The sequence below is a fragment of the Macaca nemestrina genome, chromosome 17 (genome assembly GCF_043159975.1).
Source record: "Macaca nemestrina isolate mMacNem1 chromosome 17, mMacNem.hap1, whole genome shotgun sequence".
NCBI lineage: Eukaryota > Metazoa > Chordata > Mammalia > Primates > Cercopithecidae > Macaca > Macaca nemestrina.
The window spans coordinates 35,429,743-35,450,748 of record NC_092141.1 but is presented as its reverse complement, the minus strand read 5'-3'; the positions used below and the strand labels follow the sequence as shown (position 1 = coordinate 35,450,748).

The following is a 21,006-nucleotide window of genomic DNA, read 5'->3' as shown; positions in this document are numbered from 1 at the left end:
GAGGCTGAGGCATGAGAATCACTTGAACCTGGGAGTCAGAGATTGCAGTGTGCTGAGATCACAGCACTGCACTCCAGCCTGGGTGGCAGAGTGAGACTTTGTCTCAAAATAGTAATAATAATAAATATTATTTTAAAAATCAGTTTAAGTTCACAGCCAAATTGCAAAGAAAGTACAGAGATTTCCCATCTGCCCCCTGCCCCCACACATGCACAGCCTTCCCCGTGATCACACTCTTCACCAGAGTTGTACACTTGTTATAACTGATGAACCTGCCTTGACACATCAGTATCCCCCAGTCCATGGTCCACATTAGGATTCATTCTTGGTGTTGTACATTCTGTGGGTTTTGACAAACGCATGTATTCAATATTGTGGTATCATACAGAAGAGTTTCACTGCCCTAAAAATCCTCTGTGCTTTGCATTTTCATCCCTCCCTCGACCTTAATCCATGGCACCACTAACTTTTTATTGTCTCCATAGTTTTGCCTTTTGCAGAATGCCATATAGTTGGAATCATACAATATGTAGCCTTTTCAGATCAGCTTCTTTTTTTTTTTTTTTTTTTTTTTTTTTTTTTTTTTTTTTTTTTTTTTTTGAGACAGAGTCTCGCTTAGTCGCCCAGGCTGGAGTGCAGTGGCGCGATCTCGGCTCACTGCAAGCTCCGCCTCCCAGGTTCACGCCATTCTCCTGCCTCAGCCTCCCGAGTAGCTGGGACTACAGGCGCCCGCCGCCTCGCCCAGCTAATTTTTTGCATTTTTAGTAGAGACGGGGTTTCACAGTGTTAGCCAGGATGGTCTCGATCTCCTGACCTTGTGATCCGCCCGCCTCGGCCTCCCAAAGTGCTGGGATTACAGGCGTGAGCCACCGCGCCCGGCCTCAGATCAGCTTCTTTCACTTATTAATATACATTGGAGTTTCCTCCATGTCTTTTCATGGCTTGATAGCTCATTTCTTTTTTAGTGCCACATAATATGCCATTGTCTGGATGTACCATAGGTTATTTATCAATTTCCCTACTGAAGTTCATCTTGGTTGCTTCCAAGTTTTGGCAATTATGAATAAAGTTGCTGTAAACATCAATGTGCAGGATCAATGTGTGGACATAAGTTTTCAATTCATTTGGATAAATACCAAGGAGTGGGATTGTTGGATTGTATGGTAAGAGTATGTTTCATTTTCTTTTTTTTTTTTTTTTTTTTGAGACGGAGTCTCGCTCTGTCGCCCAGGCTGGAGTGCAGTGGCCGGATCTCAGCTCACTGCAAGCTCCGCCTCCTGGGTTTACACCATTCTCCTGCCTCAGCCTCCCGAGTAGCTGGGACTACAGGCGCCGGCCACCTCCCCCGGCTAGTTTTTTTGTATTTTTTAGTAGATACGGGGTTTCACCGGGTTAGCCAGGATGGTCTCCATCTCCTGACCTCGTGATCCGTCCGTCTCGGCCTCCCAAAGTGCTGGGATTACAGGCTTGAGCCACCGCGCCCAGCCTATGTTTCATTTTCGAAGAAACCACCAAACTGTCTTTCAAAGTGGCTATACCATTTTGCACTGCTACCAGCAGTGAATGGGAGTTGCTGTTGCTCTACATTCTTGCTAGCATTTGGAGTTGGCGTTTTGGATTTTGGCCAAAATCCAAATTTAGGTAAATAAGGTAGTTTTATCTCATGGTTATCTTAATTTGCTATTCTCTTTTATTTTTTATTTATTATTATTTTTTTGAGACGGAGTCTTGCTCTGTTGCCCAGACTGGAGTGCAGTGGCACAATCTCGGTTCACTGCACCCTCTGCCTCCTGGGTTCAAGTGATTCTCCTGCCTCAGTCTCCTGAGTAGCTGGGACTACAGGCACGTGCCACCACCCCCAGCTAATTTTTTGTATTTTTAGTAGAGACAGAGTTTCACCCTGTTAGCCAGGATGGTCTCGATCTCCTGATCTCGTGATTTGCCCGCCTCAGCCTCCCAAAGTGCTGGGATTACAGGCGTGAGCCACCGCACCTGGCTTTAATTTGCTATTCTCTAATGACATACAATGTTGAGTATCTTTTCTTTTGCTTACTGCTATCTGTATATCTTCTTTGGTAAGGTGTCTGATTAGGTTTTTTGCCCATTTCTAAACAGGGTGGTTCATTTTCTTATTGTTAAGTTTTTAACTCTTTGCATATTTTGGATAACAATCCTTTATCAGATGTCTTTTGCATATATTTTATCCCAGTTGTGGCTTGTCTTCTCATTCTTTTGACAGTCTTTTGCAGAGCAGACATTTTTAATTTTAATGAAGCCCAGCTTATCAGCTCTTTCTTTCATGGTGCCTTTGGTGTTGTATCTAAAGAGTCATTATGATACTCAAGGTCATCTAGGTTTTCTCCTATGTTATCCTCTAGGAGACAGTTTTATAGTTTTGTGTTTTACATTTAGGTGTATCATCTATTCTGAGTTAATTTTTGTGATGGGTATAGGGTCTGTGTCTAGACCCCTTTTTTTTTTTTGCATGTGGATGTCCAGTTTGTTGAAAAGCCCCATGTGTTGAAAAGACTAAGCTTATTTAATTTTCAAAACAAATTTTGAGGGAGGGAGTCACTGTTATTATCCCAATTTTTTGGATGAACAAAGTGAAGCACAGAGAGGTTTTATAAATCATCCAGAGTAACACAGCTAGTACTTGACAGAACTGAGATTTGAACCCAGGCAATCCAGCTCCAGAGTCCATGCACTCAACCCCTATCTATAATAATAATGTCTCCCTCATAGGTTCATTGTGAGGAATAGAGATAGTGTCCAGTATATAGTAGGTACTCAGGAAACACTAATGATAGTCATTGTCCTATCTAGCCTGCAAGGTTCCCCTCAAATGTCATGTTTTTGGGTTTTTGGTTTTTTTTTTTTTTTTTTTCTTTTTTGGAGACAGAGTCTTGCTCTGTCGCCCAGGCTGAAGTACAGTGGTGCAATCTCAGCTCACTGCAACCTCTGCTCCCCGGGTTCAAGAGATTCTCCTGCCTCAGTCTCCCAAGTAGCTGGGATTACAGACGTGTACTACCATGCCTGGTTAATTTTTTGTATTTTTAGTAGAGATGGGGTTTCACCATTTAGTAGAGATGGGGGTTCAAGGCCAGGCTGGTCTTGAATGCTGGCCTCAAGGGATCTGCCCGACTCAGCCTCCCAAAGTGCTGGAATTACAGGCATGAGCCACCATGCCCGGCCTCAAATGTCATGTTTTTGAAGCTGCTTTTCTCACTCCTCAAGCCAAATAATCCTCCCGTCATAGCACCTATCTCATCATCCAAGTTATGCCAGCATGGTGAACCCTGCTACTGTCACAGCTCAGCTCTACCTGTTCCCCATGTGATTTCCCTGGAGATATGCCATGTCTGATCTCCTTCTGTATCACTCCAAATGCCTGGGGCTGCACTTGGCACTTAGCAGGCAGTTTGTCAAATTGAGTTTGAGTTGCATGTTATTCCAAAATGTGTATCCCACCTGGGTCTATTCCTCAGGAACTTCTAACTCTTACTCAACTCTTTGCTTCTGAGCCTTCTCGCTCCAGCCCTCCCTGGTCTGTCAGGTTGGGCTGCCCTTGCCTGGAGAAGTTCCTGTTTGGGCTGTCTAGGGAAGCAGCTGCCTTTGTCTGCTACACCCTTCTTCCTGCACCACCCCACTCAGTTTCTTCCACATTCTGGCGCACCCCACTCCAGCATGGACACTGCCCAGAAAAGTGTCTCCGTTTCTTTCTCTCTCCAAACTCCAGACATAGCACCTATCTTGGAGGCCTGGTATCTAGATGTCCCTTGGCCTCTCCTAGGAAGTATAAACTGTCTTCTTGGTGGGTAGAGCAGCTCACTTGATATTTACAGCACACGGTGGACCCAGGGACAGACTGCACTCCAAAGAGTGAAAGTGTTAATCTTGGCATTGGTGAACTCCTTCAGGGAGTGAGTGGCACTTACAGCCATGGCTCCCGGGCCCCGTACGCCTCTTGATCCACTCCACTTTGAGACAGGGCTCTATCAGACCAAGCTATTGAGAGTCTGTTTTTACCTTGGGGAGTGCATTCTGGCAGTGCCATCTGGGACATGGAAGGCAGTAACTGGTCTGGACTGAGCCTGGGGCACCATCCAGCAGGGCCCTGTGTGTGCCTCTGCAGAGCCACCTTGGGAAGAGTTGGCCAGTAAGACTTAATTGCTTCCTCTAGACAGCACTACCTTGAACACAGCCTGCAGAGTTCGGTGCCTGCCTTGGACAGCCCCTCTTCTATACGTTCATCATGACCCTGGTGCCTGTCCTGGGCAGTGCCACTCAGCCCCTTTCGGACCCTTTTCGGACAGCCTCCAGTGCCCAGTGCAGACAGAAACTCCAGGCAGGGCCTCTCTCAGACACAGCGAGAGGGGCTTCAGAGCCCACTGCGGACGGAGGCTGCTAGGGCAGCGCCCGGCCCGCCTGGCCCACGTCTGGCGGCGCGCACTGGTGCTGCCAGGCAGGCCGGGCGTTTATCCCCAGAGCAGCCAGCAGGGAGCTCCCTTTCGGCTCGGCTGGCGCGGTCGCTGGGGGCGGCGCTGAGCTGCGCCGCGCTGCGCTCTGCTCCAGCCCCGACCGGGCCGAGGCTGCTGGATGCCGCGTCTCCGCTTCTGCTGCCTGCCGGGCGGGCTCCGGTGGCCGGTGAGTGCGGGTCGGCGGCGGCTGCCGCTCGGTGGCGGGCCCGGCCCGGTGGGGCGGCGGGGCGGGCTCCGGCCGGGCGGGCGGGCGGGCAGGCGGCGGGGCCCGGCGGCTCCTCCTCCTCCCCTGTCCCCTGGAAGCAGCGGCCCGGACTCCCGGCTCCCGTCCCTGGCGGCGCCGTGGAGCTCGACGCCCAGGGGTGGGGGCCGACCGGGAGCGGCGGGGAAGGGGGACCACCGGCCCTTCCAGCCAACCTGGGGGGCGCAGGGAGGCAGGACAGGGTGGCCTTCAGTGTGGGGGGATTTGGCGCTTGGAGGCGCCCAGGTGGCCCGGAGCTGCGGGGTGCGGGCTGCAGCCTCGGGGGTGGGGGGACTTCTCTTGCCCCGGCCCAGGCCCCCCGATGGAGCGAGCGAGCGAGCGGGGCGCTGAGGAAGGCAGCGGGGAAAGGGAGCACCTCTACCCAGCCTTTTATCCCTCCCAGCGGCCTTCACTCTTTCACTGCCGGGCCGACTGCGGGCTCCTCTCAAAGGAGCAGCTGCTAGACAGCTGGCAAAACAATAGAGACCCCGCTTCCCTGGGCCCCCTCCTCTTGGGACAGAAGATGAGGCGATGAATGGTGGCAGGCTTTGGGGATTAGGGAGTGCAGGCTGTACCCTGCGACTGAATGCTCACCTCACCTTTCCCTGCAGAGGGGTGGGGTGCGTGTGGGAAGGTCGGACAAGCTGCCCCAGGCCTCTGGAGAGACCGCCCCAACGCCCCGCCCTGCTAACCTGTCATGCCAGTTGTTTCGCCAATGGGAAGGGGAGGTGGTAGGGGTGGCTGCCCCCTCACCCTGCCCCTTGTTAGTGGGGGTGCTCTCCTTGGTCCCAAGCCTGGCCAGGAGTGTGGGTCATGTTCCTGGGTGCGATAAGGCCCGCAGGGACAGGCCAGGCATTGGGGCTTTGTTGTGGGGGTGGAGATGGGGGAGTTGCCCTACTGCAAGGCACATGTGTCTTACTGATTAGTTGGAAAGGTTGCGGCCAGAATGAGCCAGAGGTGGGGGGTGGGGGAGATGGGGAGGAAGACAGCCAGTTTGTTTTTGAGCCCGTATTCGTTTTGCCTGGCCACTTGACCAATGGGGCACGTGTTTGGCGCTGGCCTCATAGTGTGTGTTTGTGTGGGGAGGGCTCGGGGAATGCTTCCTGAGAGGGACTGTCCTGGTTAGGGCCTTCATGCCCTCAGATGGCCACCCAGAATTAAAGAATTGGGTTCCCTCCCCGCTTCACCCTGCCAATGACTTGGGCTAGTTAGTGTGGGTTCGTCTTGTCTTTTGGAGCCCCTGGCGTGTCTGTGGCCGAGGAGACCTCATCAGTGCCCCTGTGGCGAGTGAGCTCTGGCAATTGTGTATGCACTGGGGCCCGCTGGAAGGGAGGGGAGGCCACTTGGATGATTAATAGCGAGATCAGGCCGGGCGCGGTGGCTCACACCTGTAATCCCAGCACTTTGGGAGGCCAAGGCAGGCGGATCACCTGAGGTCAGGAGTTGGAGACCAACCTCAACATGGATAAACCCCGTCTCTACTAAAAATACAAAATTAGCCGGGCGTGGTGGCTTGTGCCTGTAATCCTAGCTACTTGGGAGGCTGAGGCAGGAGAATTGCTTGAGCCTGGGAGGCGGAGGTTGTGGTGAGCTGAGATCGCGCCATTGCACTCCAGCCTGGGCAACAAGAGTGAAACTCTGTCTCAAAAAAAAAAAAAAAAAAAAAGCAAGATCATCTGAGGAGGACGGTGAGTACAGAGCCCATTGAATCAAGCTGCCTTTCCCTTGTGCTTTGGAGCCCTTTTCTTGAGCAGATTGGTGCCCTGTTGTCGTAGCAACAGGCCTGGCCTAATGTTCCCCACCCTTTTTAGTTCAGGGGCTACTTTCTATTTGGGGATATTGTAAGTTGCTCTCCTGAGGTCTCTGGCTTCCTGACAAGCCTCACTGGCTCTTTGTCCATGGCTTCCCACCTCCTCAGCTTCCCCTCTGTTTTTTTGTGATGAAGGCTTTCCAGGAAACATCCTCCTGGTTTCTGGATTTGACAGACGGGTTATATATAGCCTCGGGTGGAGGTGTGCTTGTCCATTTTGGGTTGAGGACATCGGGGTTGTGGCCTCAATTCCAGGAAAACCATGGCTTTGGGGGCAGCTATTGTATTGAGGGGATTAGGGGAATGAGAAGGGTTGTAGGTGGGGGTGGAGGGTGGGCATGGGAGGGGCCACAGGCTGGTGGTCACTTACTTTGGGAGCTTTGAACTTTGAACAGCTGATGACCTGGTGCCTGGTAGCTCTGAGTGTCTAGTTTGTTTACTCTCTCCTGGCCTGGCCCAGGTGCTAGAGTGTGTGCCTGAGGACTTCCTCCTGCGCCCCAGACTTTCCTCATGTGGGTTATGCCCTTCCTGACTCCCACCTGGTCTCTCAGCCTCACTCCTGGGCCGTCTGGGTAGCCAGCCAGTTCCCTGGAGGCCCCCTCACTGGCCCTGGTAGTGGCTGTTCATTGAGGAGTGCATGTGTCTTCAGAAACTAGGCCTGAAAACTCTGGGCCCCCCAGAGGCAGGTACCTAAAGGTGGACTGGGTGGGGCAGAACTGGGGCTCCTGTGAAAGGGAGAATCCACCCTGCTGAGGTGGAGCTGGGAGTTGTTGGAACTCAGGAAGCCTTCATCCGGACTTGGTGTGTCACAGGTCTCCAGGGCAGCAGGGTTGTTCTTACTCCTTGAAAGTAGAGACCTCCCCAGCCAGATCCTCTCACCTGGAGTGGACGCCACAGGCAAGAACCAGAGCATCCATGTGAGCTGGGTTTTGTTGGTGGCCCGGGGTCCCAGGCCTGAGTATGGTGGGAAAACCGAGGGGCTCTAGCTGGTTGTAGTTTAAAGGTTTGGGGCAGTAGGAGGGCCCAGCCCACTGTCTGCTGTAATTGACAGGTTCCCACAGGACTTGGGATTGGTAGGGGGCTTGATGGAGTTTAAGTTCTGCTTTAGGGTCAGACCTCTGGGTGCTTTAAGATCTGCACACCCCACCCCTATCACCTTTTTTCCCCCCTAGCATTTTCCAAGGTGGCTTGAATGAGAGGAGGTGGGGAGGTGCTGAGGTAGGAGCTGGATTGGGAGAGGTGTTGAGCAGACCTGGTGAGCCTCCACTCCCCACCTTCACTTCCCTGTCCTTCTCTTGAAGTAGGAATTGCATGCAGGGCTTGTAAAATGTCAATTTCCCTTGACATTTCAAACTTTAGAGTCAGGAAGCAGTTTTGGTTGTTGGACTGATGATTTTACAGGACCCAGGGCCCTTTCTCTCTGCCAAGTACTTTATCATCACTTACAAGTGATTATTGTGATTATTCTCTGATATTCAGAGAGGTTGGATGATGGGCTGAAGGTCACACAGCAAGTCGGAGGTAGAGCGGGATTACAACCTGCAGTGTGTGGTTGAGCAGAATACCTCCCCAGCAGAGGCTGAGGGCCAAGTCTGAGCTCTCAGGCTCTTGAAGATACTGTAGCTGAAATAATGAAGGCCTAGAGAGGGGAGGGGACTTGCTCAAGGTCACACGGAAGGGCTATTAGCTGAGCTGAGCGACCGACGGTGCACTTGGAAGAGCAGCAGGGGACCTGGCGGGGCCGCAGGAGCTCTCTCCCCCTTGCGTTCGTCCCTTGCCCGCCGGATTGCTGCGTTCCGGGGGAGATGGGATCGCAGCGGGAAGCGCCGCGGTTGCGCTGGCCCAGCCACCGGGAAACGCCGAGGGCCGCCCGGCTCACCGCGCGGCGGCGGGAGGGCCGGCTGATGTCACGTGAAAAGCGTGCAGTCGGAGTGAGGGAGCACACCTGGAGCCAGATAAGCTCCGTGTGACCTGGCAGGGAGTCACCCGGCACTGCGGAGCTCAGCACAGCCAGCCGGGAGGAGGCTCACCCTGGAGCGCGCGGCCAGGCCAGGTGCTGGCGACCCCGCCGGCCGCCGCTACAACCCTCGGCGCCGGGCAGAGCCGGGATGGGGGCCCCGGGGCTGGAGGAAACGGCCACTCAGGGAGGTCAGAGGTCAAGGGAGAGAGGCCGGCTCTCCCGGGAAAGTATTTCCTTTGTATTTATTTATGAGTGTGGTGTGGGGGTAGGAGGACTGACCTAAGAATCTATCCGCCACAGCCAAGTCTGGGCACCCTTGTCTTGGGACTCTAACGTTATAGTTTCCATTTCCTGGGTTTTTTTTCTTTCTTTCTTTCTTTTGCTAGCTGCAGGGTGACCCATTTAAACGTGTCCCCACTTACAGCCACAAGACACTAGTGAGCTCTATTTTAACTAAGTCCCCTAAGCCACCGAAACTTTTTCAAGACATGAAGGCAATCCTTAAACTGACTATTACCCTGTTTGCAGCTTTACTGTTAGTGGATTACCTACTAGTTTGTCCAGACATTTATTTTAGTCTGGAAAAAAGTTGAATCATTAGGTAGAAAGCTAAAGCGTTACTAAAGTGTTACCCTTCTTCTCCCCTACTCTCCAGAGATGACCACTGATATTTTTTGATCGAATTTTTCCAGACTTGCTGCTTTTTTTGAGGAGTCTTTCTCTGTTGCCAGCGCTGGAGTGCAGTGGCCTGATCTCGGCTCACTGCAAACTCCGCCTCCCGGGTTCAGGCGATTCTCTGCCTCAGCCTCCGGAGTAGCTGGGATTACAGGCACCCACCACCACGCCCGGCTACTTTTTTGTATTTTTAGTAGAGACGGGGTTTCACCATCTTGGCCGGGCTGGTCTTGAACTCCTGACCTCGTCATCCACCTGCCTCGTCCTCCCAAAGTGCTGGGATTACAGGCATGAGCCACCGCGCCTGGCCAGACTGCTTTTTAAAAGCTTATTATATTAAAAAAAAAAAAAAAGCTTATTATATATATTTTAGGCATTATGTATGTTTATAGTTTAATATATGTTATATAAAATATCATCTTATATAACTATTTTAAAATTTCCTGTAGGAGGCCAGACGCAGTGGCTCACACCTGTAATCCCAGGACTTTGGGAGGCCGAGATAGGCAGTTCGCTTGAGCCCAGGAATTTGAGACCAGGCTGGGCAACATGGAGAGACCCTGTCTCTACAAAAAATACAAAAATTAGCTGAGTGTGGTGGGGCATGCCTGTAGTCCCGGCTACTCAGGAGGCTGAAGTGGGAAGGATGGCTTGAGCCCCAGGAGGTTAAGGCTGCAGTGAACTGAGATTGCACTACCACACTCTAGCCTGGAGGACACAGTGAGACCCTGTCTCAAAAAAAAAAAAAAAAAAAAAAAAGAGATGAAAGAAAGGTAGAAGAAAAATGATAAATAATCCGACTCCCTAAAGCTCCTAGGTATAAGCAAATACACATTTACCAGATGAATGTTCTTATAAAAAATTAAAATATAGCCTGGACGTGGTGGCCCATGCCTATAATCCCAGCACTTTGGAGGCCAAGGTGTGTGGACTGCTTGAAGCCAGGAGTTCAAGATCAGCCTGACCAACATGGTGAGACCCCATCTCTATTATTTAAAAAAAGAAAAAAAAATTAAAATACGGATGAAACACAAGTCTATTTGACCCTTCTAAAATTCCAGTCTCCTCCCCAGAGCATACGTTTTTCCTACATATATGCAAATACTGTGCAAATATACATGTAATATAGGTTTTTAAATTTTAGCAAAATTATAAACTATCCTGCAACCTGTTTTTTCACTTAACAATATAGTATAGAATATTTCCAGGTCAGTGTATACAAATCTACTTCATTCTTTTTACTTTTAATTATACAACTGCTCAGTTGTATAATTTAGCTTTTTTGTTTTTGAGATGGAGTCTCGCCCTCTCGTGCAGGCTGGAGTGCAATGGCATGATCTTGGCTCACTGCAACCTCCACCTCCTGGATTCAAGTGATTCTTCTGCCTCAGCCTCCTGAGTAGCTGGGATTACAGGTGTGCCACTACACTGGCAAATTTTTGTGTTTTTAGTAAAGATGGGGTTTACCATGTTGGCCAGGCTGGTCTCGAACTCCTGACCTCAAGTGATCCACCTGCCTCAGCCTCCCAAAATGTTGGGATTATAGGTGTGAGCCACCATGCCCAGCCTTTTTTTTTTTTTTGAGACATAGTCTCCCTCTACCCAGGCTGGAGCACAGTAGCATGAATCTTGGCTCATGCAGCCTTGACCTCCTAGGCTCAAGTGATATTCTCCCACGTCAACCTCCCAAGTAGCTGGTATTACAGGTGTGCACCACTGCTTAGCTACTTTTTAAAAAAAAATTTGTGGAGTCAGAGTCCCACTATGTTGTCCAGGCTGGTCTCAAACTCCTGGGCTCAAGCAGTCCTCCTGCCTTGGCCTCCCAAAGTGCTGGAATTAGAGGCCTGAGCCACTGCACCTGGCCAGTTTTACTATTCTCTAGTAAGGACTTTTATATTTATAGACTTGCTATTATAAACAATGCTGCAAGGATTAGCCGTGTGTATTATGTGAATGTACCTATAGATGTCTTATAATGGAATTGCCCAAAGAATATGTACATAAATATTTTCATATGCCAGGTGCAGTGGTGGTGCCTGTAATCCTAGCTACTCAGGAGGCTGAGGCAGGAGGATTGCTTGGGGCCAGGAGTTTGAGACCAGCCTGGACAGAATAGCAAGACCCTGTGTCTAAAACAATTTTTAAAAAGTTAGCCAGTAATGGTGGCACACACCTGTAGTCCCAGCTACTGAGGAGGCTGAGACAGGGGGATCACTTGAGCCCAGGAGTTCAAGGCTGCAGTGATCTATGATTGAGCCACCAAACTCCAGCCTGGGTGACAAAGCAAGACCTTGTCTCTTAAAAAAAATTTTTTTTTCATAGATACCACTAACTTGACCTCTGAAAATATATTAGTTGGTGCAAAAGTAATTGAGGTTTTTGCCATTAAAAGTTAACGGCAAAAACCACAATTACTTTTGCACCAACCTACCAGTTTGTGTTTCTTCCAAGACTTATGAGAGACTCCCTGCATCCCATGCCCTAATTGATTGATGTTATCAACCTTCATAGTTTTTACTAAACTGCTAATTGAAAATAGTATACCTCAATTTCACATGTCTGTGAATATTGTGGAGGCTGAATACCTGTTCATGTTTGTTGGCCATTTGTATTTCTGTCCCTACAAAGTGCCTGTCCATAGTATCCTTGGCACTAGCTACGTGGGCCCTCTGGACTCAAGTCAGTGTGATCCAGCTTGGCCTTGTGCTTATCAAGTTACCTTCACTTCTTTGGACTTTACTTTCCGTGTACAAAGGTTTTGACTTATTTTAGTCATACTTGTGCTGATGGTCATTTGTGCACTCTGTTATCCTCTCTGCTGTCCCATTTAGATGGCAAAAAATGTGCCCTGCTACTATTAGGTACCTCTCTGAGGGTAATTAAATGTATTTCATTTAATTCCGCCACCTTTAGGTGGTAGGTACCATTATTATCTGCATTTTACAGATGAGGAAATGGAGGCATGGAGGCCTTAAGTGACTTGCCTGAGATTGCATAGCTATTTACTCAGATTTTTTTTCATTTGTATTTAATTTTTTTTTTTTTAGATGGAGTCTTGTTCTATCGCCCAGGCTGGAGTGCAGTGGCGTGAGCTCAGCTCACTGCAACCTCTGCCTCCCAGGTTCCAGCGATTCTCCTGCCTCAGCTTCCTGAGTAGCTGGGATTACAGGTGCATGCCACCATGCCCAGCTACTTTTAGTAGAGATGAGGTTTCACCATGTTGACCAGGTTGCTTTCGAACACCTGATCTCAGGTGATCTGCCCTCCTCAGCCTCCCAAAGTGCTAGGATTACAGGCATGAGCCATCGCACCCGGCCCTATTTACTCAGATTTGTTCACAGGTTTGTTACTTGATATCCAAAGCCTGAGATCTGACACTGGGCTTTTTTATCTTTATGTTGCTTGCCTTTAGGAAGTGACTGATAGATACATATTTTTTCCCAAAATTTTATCACAATGACCTGCAAACATTCAGAAAAGTTAAAGAATTTTGCAATTAATACTCTTCATCTCCTAGATTCTACAATTAACATTTTCCTATCCTTGCTTTTACATATCTTTATCCCTTGGTCCATCCATCAGGCTATGTTTTTTTTTTTTTTTTTTGAGACAGGGTCTCACTCTGTTACCCAGGCTGGAATGCAATGGCATGATTGTGGCTCACTGTAGCCTCGACCTCCCAGGCTCAGGTGATCTTCCCACCTTAGCCTCCCAAGTAGTTCCCACAGGCAGGCACCACCACATCCAGATACTTTTTTGTATTTTGAGTAGAGATAGGGCTTTGCCATGTTGCCCAGGCTTGTCTCCAACTCCTGAGCTCAAGCGATCTGCCCATCTCGGCCTCCCAAAGTGTTGGGATTATAGGTGTGAGCCACCTTGCCCAACCTCATCAAGCTGTCTTAAAATTTTATGCATTTCAAAGTAAAATGTAGACATCAGTATATTTCGCCCCAAATACTTTAACATATATATCATTCACTAGAGTTCAATATTTATTTATAGTTCTTTTGAGTGAATATTTACAAACAATGAATGCACAAATCTTTTTTTTTTTCTTTTTTTTTTTTTTGAGACGGAGTCTTGCTCTGTCTCCCAGATTAGAGTGCAGTGGCGCGATCTTGGCTCACTGCAACCTACGCCTCCTAGGTTCAAGCGATTCTCCTGCCTCAGCCATCCTAGTAGCTGGGACTACAGGCGCGTGCCACCATGCCCGGCTAATTTTTTGTATTTTTAGTAGAGACGGGTTTCAGGATGGTCTCGATCTCCTGACCTCGTGATCCACCCGCCTTGGCCTCCCAAAGTGCTGGGATTACAGATGTGAGCCACCGTGCCTGGCTGAATGCACAAATCTTATGTGCACCATTTGATGACTTGACAAATGCATATACTTATCAACCCAAACCGCTATCAATATATAGGACACGAACATCACCCCAAAAAGTTCCCTCATGTGATCCCACTCCTACCCCCACCATAGGTTAGTTTTGCCTGCACTAGAACTTCATATAAAGAGCATCATACCAATATGTACTTTGTCAAAGACTTCTTTCCCTCTCACTTGAAATCATGATTTTGAAGTTAATCCCTATTGTGTGTATCTTTAGTTGTTTCCTTTTTCTTGCTGAGTAGTATTCCATTGTATGAATATGAACATTGTTTATGCACTCTCTAATGGACAGATAGATGTATATTTGAGTTGAATGGTCATTGCCTTCAGGATGCTTACTCTCTTAAAGTGATAGAGCAGATAAGTGGACAGATTGTACTTTCCTTTTGTTTTTGGGGATAGTAAGATCAAGATAATTCGGGTCCATACCCTAACTTACATAGATGCCTTCCTTTTCTTAAAATTAAGAAAAACTTTACTTAGAGTATGGTGAGGAGAGAAACGCAGAGAAGGAGGTCAGGAAAATTGTAAGGTTACCTTCACTGGAGTGGAGGGAGAGGGTAGGAGAGGAAGGGGAGGCAGATAGAAACTGCAGCCTCGGATAGGGAGTAGGAAGGTGGTGGTATCAGAGCTGTTGGAGACTTTGGACCTGAGGCCAGGAGGTGCCAGAAAGTGCAAGGTCTACAAGAAGGCGATAGAGCAGCAGTTGCATTGTAGATCTGATCCTGGACGGGAGGCTGCAGGCAGCCAGGCAGGTCTAGAGTCAGGAGAGAACGTCCACAGCCAGGCCTGACGATTATGGGGATGGTGGTGGGGAAGAGGTGCCTTGTGAGCTGTGTAGACGGTGGTGCAGGACAGAGGTAGTGAGGGCAGGGCTGACATAGCCGCAATTCTCTGAAGGCCCCAGGGTTGGAATGAGAAGGGTGCCTTTGGCAGAAGGTTAATAACTTAACCTGTGTCCACAGGAGACTTAGATATTTAGAATTTTAGAGCCAGAAGAGATCTAGATCATACTGTAGTTCAACCTTGAGCAGAGTGACAGGCTCAAGGTTCCCCAGTGATTTTTTGGCAGATCCAGGCCTAGATACCAAATCTCCTAAAACTTCTGGCCAGCGCGCCGTTCCTTGTGCTGCTGCTGTGACCATCTGCTGTCCTGACTGCCACAATGACAGTGAGGAACAAGCTTTTGCTGAGACTTTTTCAGGGACCTTTCCAGCCCAAAGATCCTAGAATTCTGGGAGCTCCTTTCCACTCATGCTACTCAGCGATCTAGTCCCTAGCAAAGAGCCAGGATTGGGTAAGCATTATAGACCAAGAATTGGGTGTCTTGGTGGAACAGCATTATAGTCAGTTGGGTTCTCTGTGGTTGGACTGAGGCCAAGATACTCTTGTTGTCCCATCCAAGTCCCCAAGGTGGATTTTTTTCTTCATTTCTCCCACAAGTGCCCCTGGAGTTATCTTCTAAACCATCCCTTTAAGATGATCCAAGCAGTGGTGGGTGAGATATAAGGTGGGCGGTAACAGCTGAAGATCCCACATCTTGGTTTATGGTAGGTCTGTGCCACACCCCATCAACATTCAGGAGGAGAGAGACTCCCCTTGTCACAGTAGAGCCCTGAAGAGAGAATGCTGGCTGTCAGGTACCCCTCCACCCCAAATCAGTTCAGACTACCTGGCCAAGGCCCCTGGCTGTGTGCCTTTTCGGCCCTAGATTTCCTGTCTAACTCCCAGCTACTGTGCATGTAGCATTTAGAACCAACAAGTTCAAGGCTGGGCGTGGTGGCTCATGCCTGTAATCCCAGCACTTTGGGGGGCCGAGGCAGGCAGATCACAAGGTCAGGAGATTGAGACCATCCTGGCTAACACGGTGAAAACCCGTCTCCACTAAAAATACAGAAAATTAGCCGGGCGTGGTGGCAGGCACCTGTAGTCCCAGCTACTTGGGAGGCTGAGGCAGGAGAATGGCGTGAACCTGGTAGGCGGAGGTTGCAGTGAGCTGAGATGGCGCCACCTCTGCCTCCTGGGTTAAGTGATTCTCATGCCTCAGCCACCTGAATAGCTGAGATTACAGGCGTGCACCATCACGCCTGGCTCATTTTTGTGTTTTTAGTAGACACGAGGTTTTACTATGTTGGCCAGGCTAGTCTCTAACTCTTAACCTCAGGTGATCCGCCCGCCTTGGCCTCCCAAAGTGCTGGGATTATAGGCATGAGTGGTCTTGAACTTCTGACCTCAAGTGATCTGCCTGCCTCAGCCTCCTAAAGTATTAGGGATTACAGGCATGAGCCACTGCACCTGGCCTTGAATTATATTTCTTATGGACAGCACTGCTCTAGAAAGGAGATGAGATGGTATGCCAGGAGCAGCACAAGTCAGGATGCTGGGCAGGGGGAAGCAATTAGCCATTGCACTAGGGCCTTTGGGAACTTCTGACCTTGATACCTTCCTGAGCGTTGTACCAGGGTTGAAGGGTGGTCCCTCTCAGTAGACTGGAGATCCTGGAGGGGCCTGCTTGGTTGTGGGGGTGGGGCACACAGAGAGGAAAGGCCTGTCCAGGGCCTGGCAAGAGGCCATTACTAGAAGGGATGAGATTATAGATCCCATGTCTGAAACTCAGAGGGGTAGACTTTCAGAGAGAGAAAAAAATGTCATTTAATTTCCAATTAGGTGACATGGCCTATTTCTTCTTCTTGTTCCCTGCTGGTTAGAACAAGAAAGACTCTCTCAACTCTTTCCCACCAGGTTTTTATCAGTCCTGTCCTGTTAGATGTGCAGGGGGTTGAGTAGGTTGTGGGTAGGTTGCACACACCCTGGGACTGGGATTTTCTTTCAGGCTACCACAGCTTTCTTCCTAGGGCTATATTTAGGTGTTGGTCTGGGGAAAAGGATGTGAATTTTTTAGGATCCTGTTTATCCAGTGGACCCTACCCCACCCCCACCTCGCAGCTGTCTATCCTCTGTTTGGTCTGGAACTTCCCTTCCTTCTCTTGCTGCTTTACTTTGGTCACCCAGGCCCTAGAAAGAACACAATATTTGCCACTGAATCCCAACATCACCATTTATTAACTGTATGACAACTAACATATACTTAATTTTCTGTGTCCCATTTTCCTCCTTTGTACAGTGGAAATAATGATATCTACCTTGCAGGAATGCTGTGAGGTTCAGAGGAGATAGTGCATGTAAAGTACCTGGTATTAGGCCTAGGCAGTGGTGGTCATTAAATAAATGTTGATTCCTTTGAGGTCTTCTGTTAGGCGGTGGCTAAGGGTGCTACTCTAGGGATAACAGGCTCAGGAAAGAGCCCAAAGAATGGGATGTCTGTTGCTTAAACGAATATTGTCTGTGGGAGGTGATGTTGCATTAAGTCCCTTTTCTTTTTCCTTTGAGTTTGAATCTTTTTTTTTTTTTTTTTTTTGAGACGGAGTCTTGCTCTGTCACCCAGGCTGGAGTGCAGTGGCCGGATCTCAGCTCACTGCAAGCTCCGCCTCCCGGGTTTATGCCATTCTCCTGCCTCAGCCTCCCGAGTAGCTGGGACTACAGGCGCCCGCCACCTCACCCGGCTAGTTTTTTGTATTTTTTAGTAGAGACGGGGTTTCACCGTGTTAGCCGGGATCGTCTCTCGATCTCCTGACCTCGTGATCCGCCCGTCTCGGCCTCCCAAAGTGCTGGGATTACAGGCTTGAGCCACCGTGCCCGGCCGAATCTTGTTTTTTTTGAGACAGGGTCTCACTGTGTTGCCCAGGCTGGAGTAGTGTGATCATAGTTCACTGCAACCTCAACCTCCTGGGCTCAAGCAATCCTCAGATTCCCAAGTAGCTAGGACTGTGGGCATGCACCACCACGCCTGGCTAATTTTTAAAATATTTTTGTAGAAATAGGATCTCACTATGTTGTCCAGGCTGGTCTTAAACTTCTGGGCTCAATCGATCCTCTTGCTTCAGCCTCCCAAAGTGCTAGGATTACAAGCATGAGCCACCCTGCCCGGCCTGTGTTTGAATCTTAAGTCAGGTCCCAGGTTGGCTTGAAGTATTCTCTTACCAGGAGGTCAGATCTCCCACATACTACCTCCAGGTACACCTAAGCCTTGGTCTATCAAGGATTCAAGGAAATGACAGGCTTTGGAATCTGGGCTTTTACCGCCTTATCTAAGCCTCAAGTTTCCTTATTTGTAAAATGGTGTAATAATAGTAACTACCTATAGAAAGGTTGTAAGGATTAAATCAATGGAGACAATAGTGGGTAAAGCAGAGTGCCTGGCACATAGCTAGCACCCACTGAGGAGTAGCTGTATCATTTGGTTATGTCTGGACTAGAGACACACGAGGCTCTGTTCGAATAACCTTTCTCTCTCTGTGTTTCTGTTTGCAGCAGCAAAGTGGGGCACCAAGGCCCTGTGCTAAGCACTCATAATCCTCTGGGGGTGCTACCCCATACAAACAGCACCCCCACCATGTTTAACCTAATGAAGAAAGACAAGGACAAAGATGGCGGGCGGAAGGAGAAGAAGGAGAAAAAGGAGAAAAAGGAGCGGATGTCAGCGGCAGAGCTTCGGAGCCTGGAGGAGATGAGCCTGCGACGCGGCTTCTTCAACCTGAACCGCTCCTCCAAGCGGGAATCCAAGACGCGCCTGGAAATCTCCAACCCCATCCCTATCAAGGTGGCCAGCGGCTCTGACCTACACCTAACTGACATTGACTCCGACAGTAACCGGGGCAGCATCATCCTGGACTCGGGCCATCTAAGCACAGCCAGCTCCAGCGATGACCTCAAGGGTGAGGAGGGCAGCTTCCGTGGCTCGGTGCTGCAGCGGGCAGCCAAGTTCGGCTCACTGGCCAAGCAGAACTCACAGATGATTGTCAAGCGCTTTTCCTTCTCCCAGCGTAGCCGGGATGAGAGCGCCTCAGAAACCTCGACGCCCTCAGAGCACTCTGCCGCCCCCTCACCACAGGTGGAGGTGAGGACTCTAGAGGGACAGCTGGTGCAGCATCCTGGCCCAGGCATCCCTCGACCAGGGCACCGATCCCGAGCCCCTGAGCTAGTGACTAAAAAGTTCCCAGTCGACCTGCGCCTGCCCCCCGTGGTGCCCCTGCCCCCACCTGCCCTCCGGGAGCTGGAGCTGCAACGACGGCCCACTGGAGACTTTGGCTTCTCCCTGCGGCGCACAACCATGCTGGATCGGGGCCCTGAGGGCCAGGCCTATCGGCGGGTGGTCCACTTTGCTGAGCCTGGTGCAGGCACCAAGGACCTGGCCTTGGGGCTGGTGCCAGGAGATCGACTGGTGGAGATTAATGGGCACAATGTGGAGAACAAGTCCAGGGATGAAATTGTGGAGATGATCCGGCAGTCAGGGGACAGCGTACGGCTCAAGGTGCAGCCCATTCCAGAGCTCAGCGAACTCAGCAGGAGCTGGCTGCGGAGCGGCGAGGGACCTCGGAGGGAGCCATCCGATGTGAGTGCTTCCCTGGGCACCTGGGCTGAGCAGGGATGGGGAATGTGGGCACCTCCTGCTGTTGTGCTTGACTGGGTAATCAGGGTCCCCACGAGCTGCGATCAGAGCCCGGCAGTGTGTAAGTGGGGAAGCCGTGCTGCTCTCTGAGCTTGTGGGGAAGCATGAGCTCAGGAGAAGGTGCCCCATGCTCATTATCCTCTGGGGGTGCCACCCCTACAAACATCACCCCCACCATGTTTAACCTAATGAAGAAAGACAAGGACATTAAAGGAGTCACACCTTTGTCTCTCAACTGTGTCTGGGAGCTGAGGACAAGTCCCCAAAGGTTCACTCCGGTAGAGTTCTGAGCAGTTTGGCCCGGCCTCATGGTTTTATGGTTCCCTCCAGTGTTCTGTGTCTGTTGGATTGACCTAACTGAATTCAGCATAATGCGTTTCTCAAGGGTGATGGGCTAGACCAAACTCTGCCTGAACCTTAGTTTCAGCTCTGGAGCCCTCGAGAGAGGTCTGCTGTTGGTTAGTAATTACTGTGAAAGTATTCAGCTTCTCCATTACAAGGATGGGTTAGGGGTTTGGGCACCATATTTCCTGAGCCCTAAATTGGGGTGTATAGGCTAATATGTGTCACTTCCAGATATAAGAGACAATCTGGACGGTAAAATACAATATTTCCATGTTATTTAGATCTTGGGGATAAAAAAAGACAAATGGGCCGGGCGCGGTGGCTCAAGCCTGTAATCCTAGCACTTTGGGAGGCCGAGACGGGCGGATCACGAGGTCAGGAGATCGAGACCATCCTGGCTAACACGGTGAAACCCCGTCTCTACTAAAAATACAAGAAAATTAGCCGGGCGAGGTGGCAGGCGCCTGTAGTCCCAGCTACTCGGGAGGCTGAGGCAGGAGAATGGCGTGAACCCGGGGGGGCGGAGCTTGCAGTGAGCCGAGAGCGCGCCACTGCACTCCAGCCTGGGGCACAGAGCAAGACTCCGTCTCAAAAAAAAAAAAAAGACAAATGATTTCAAATTAGGGCTGTCATGGAGCATCTGAGATGTACAGCTGGTATGATTATATCTTTGGGAAAGATGACCTCAGGCCAGAGCCTCCTCTTGCCCCTGAGTGAGCAAGAGAATACCAGGTGAGGCTGCAGAGAGAGCAGGGGCAGATCATGGAGGACCTTATAAGTCACAGTTGGAATTCAGATTTCATCCCGGTGAAATGGGATCATCGAAGGGTTCGAAGCAGGGGAGTAACTAGATCTGATTTATAAAGGTCACTTGGGCTCCAAGAGTCTTTATTACCTCTCCTGGAAGGAGAAAAAGCATGGACCTGGAAAAGCAAGAGGGATAAAACCTGCACAGATACTATGTCCTGACTGTCCCTGAGATCCCAGCTGCCCATGCAAAAAGAGCAGCAGGAGGCACAGGAGCAGAGAGGTTTGTATCAGATGGAGGAACAGATCTCCATGGGCCATCAAGCTCACTAATCCCAGGGGTCTTTTGATAGGGTGGCTACATAGCAGTTTGAATGTCCTGCCTGGAGATAGTATACAAAGGACAAGTTGACCTCTGGCCATCTTCCCCTCCCAGCTGTGGGTTTTAGGATCGTCCAGATCATGGTCCCTGCTGCCTGACCAGGACCTTTTGGTACTAAGTGACCAGCCAGATGTGTCACAGTCAGAACTGGGAGGAAGTGCTAACAGGAGGAAACAGGCAGAGTCCCGGTCCCAGCTTTCTCCCAGGGAGGGCAAGCAGCTGCTAAGGATGGCTGCTCAACGCAGCAGCACCTTGGGCCTGAAGAGGGGCTGGCAGTGGCAGGATCAGACTATCAGGAAGCACTGTAGTTGGGTTCCAGGCCTTCCTTTAACCCGGAGCTAGCTGGGTTTAGGCAGCTTTGCTAGTCAGGGAAGGGTAGTGAATGGGAGGAGGTCTGTGTGAAAGACCTGGATTCTTCATTCCAGAAGCACACATTGAGCACCTACTATGTTTTAACCACCAGGTTAGG

The 21,006-nt window shown here is 50.0% G+C and overlaps 1 protein-coding gene across 20 annotated transcripts in view; it reads left to right on the top strand.

The window, feature by feature from the left end:
* The first annotated feature begins 4,509 nt into the window (after positions 1 to 4,509).
* LOC105476534 (myosin XVIIIA) overlaps positions 4,510 to 21,006 on the top strand; it is a 105,851-nt gene continuing 89,354 nt past the window's right edge. For 10 of the 20 annotated variants that reach the window (XM_071082594.1, XM_071082593.1, XM_071082592.1 and 7 more), the window contains exons 1-2: positions 4,511 to 4,647; positions 17,926 to 19,006. In XM_071082594.1, coding sequence (XP_070938695.1) covers positions 18,008 to 19,006 — 999 coding nt within the window. In that variant the 5' untranslated portion in view covers positions 4,511 to 4,647; positions 17,926 to 18,007. Of the gene's footprint in view, positions 4,648 to 17,925; positions 19,007 to 21,006 lie in introns of all 20 variants that reach the window. The other 10 variants (XM_011732567.3, XM_011732537.3, XM_071082586.1 and 7 more) reach the window with 2 other exon arrangements.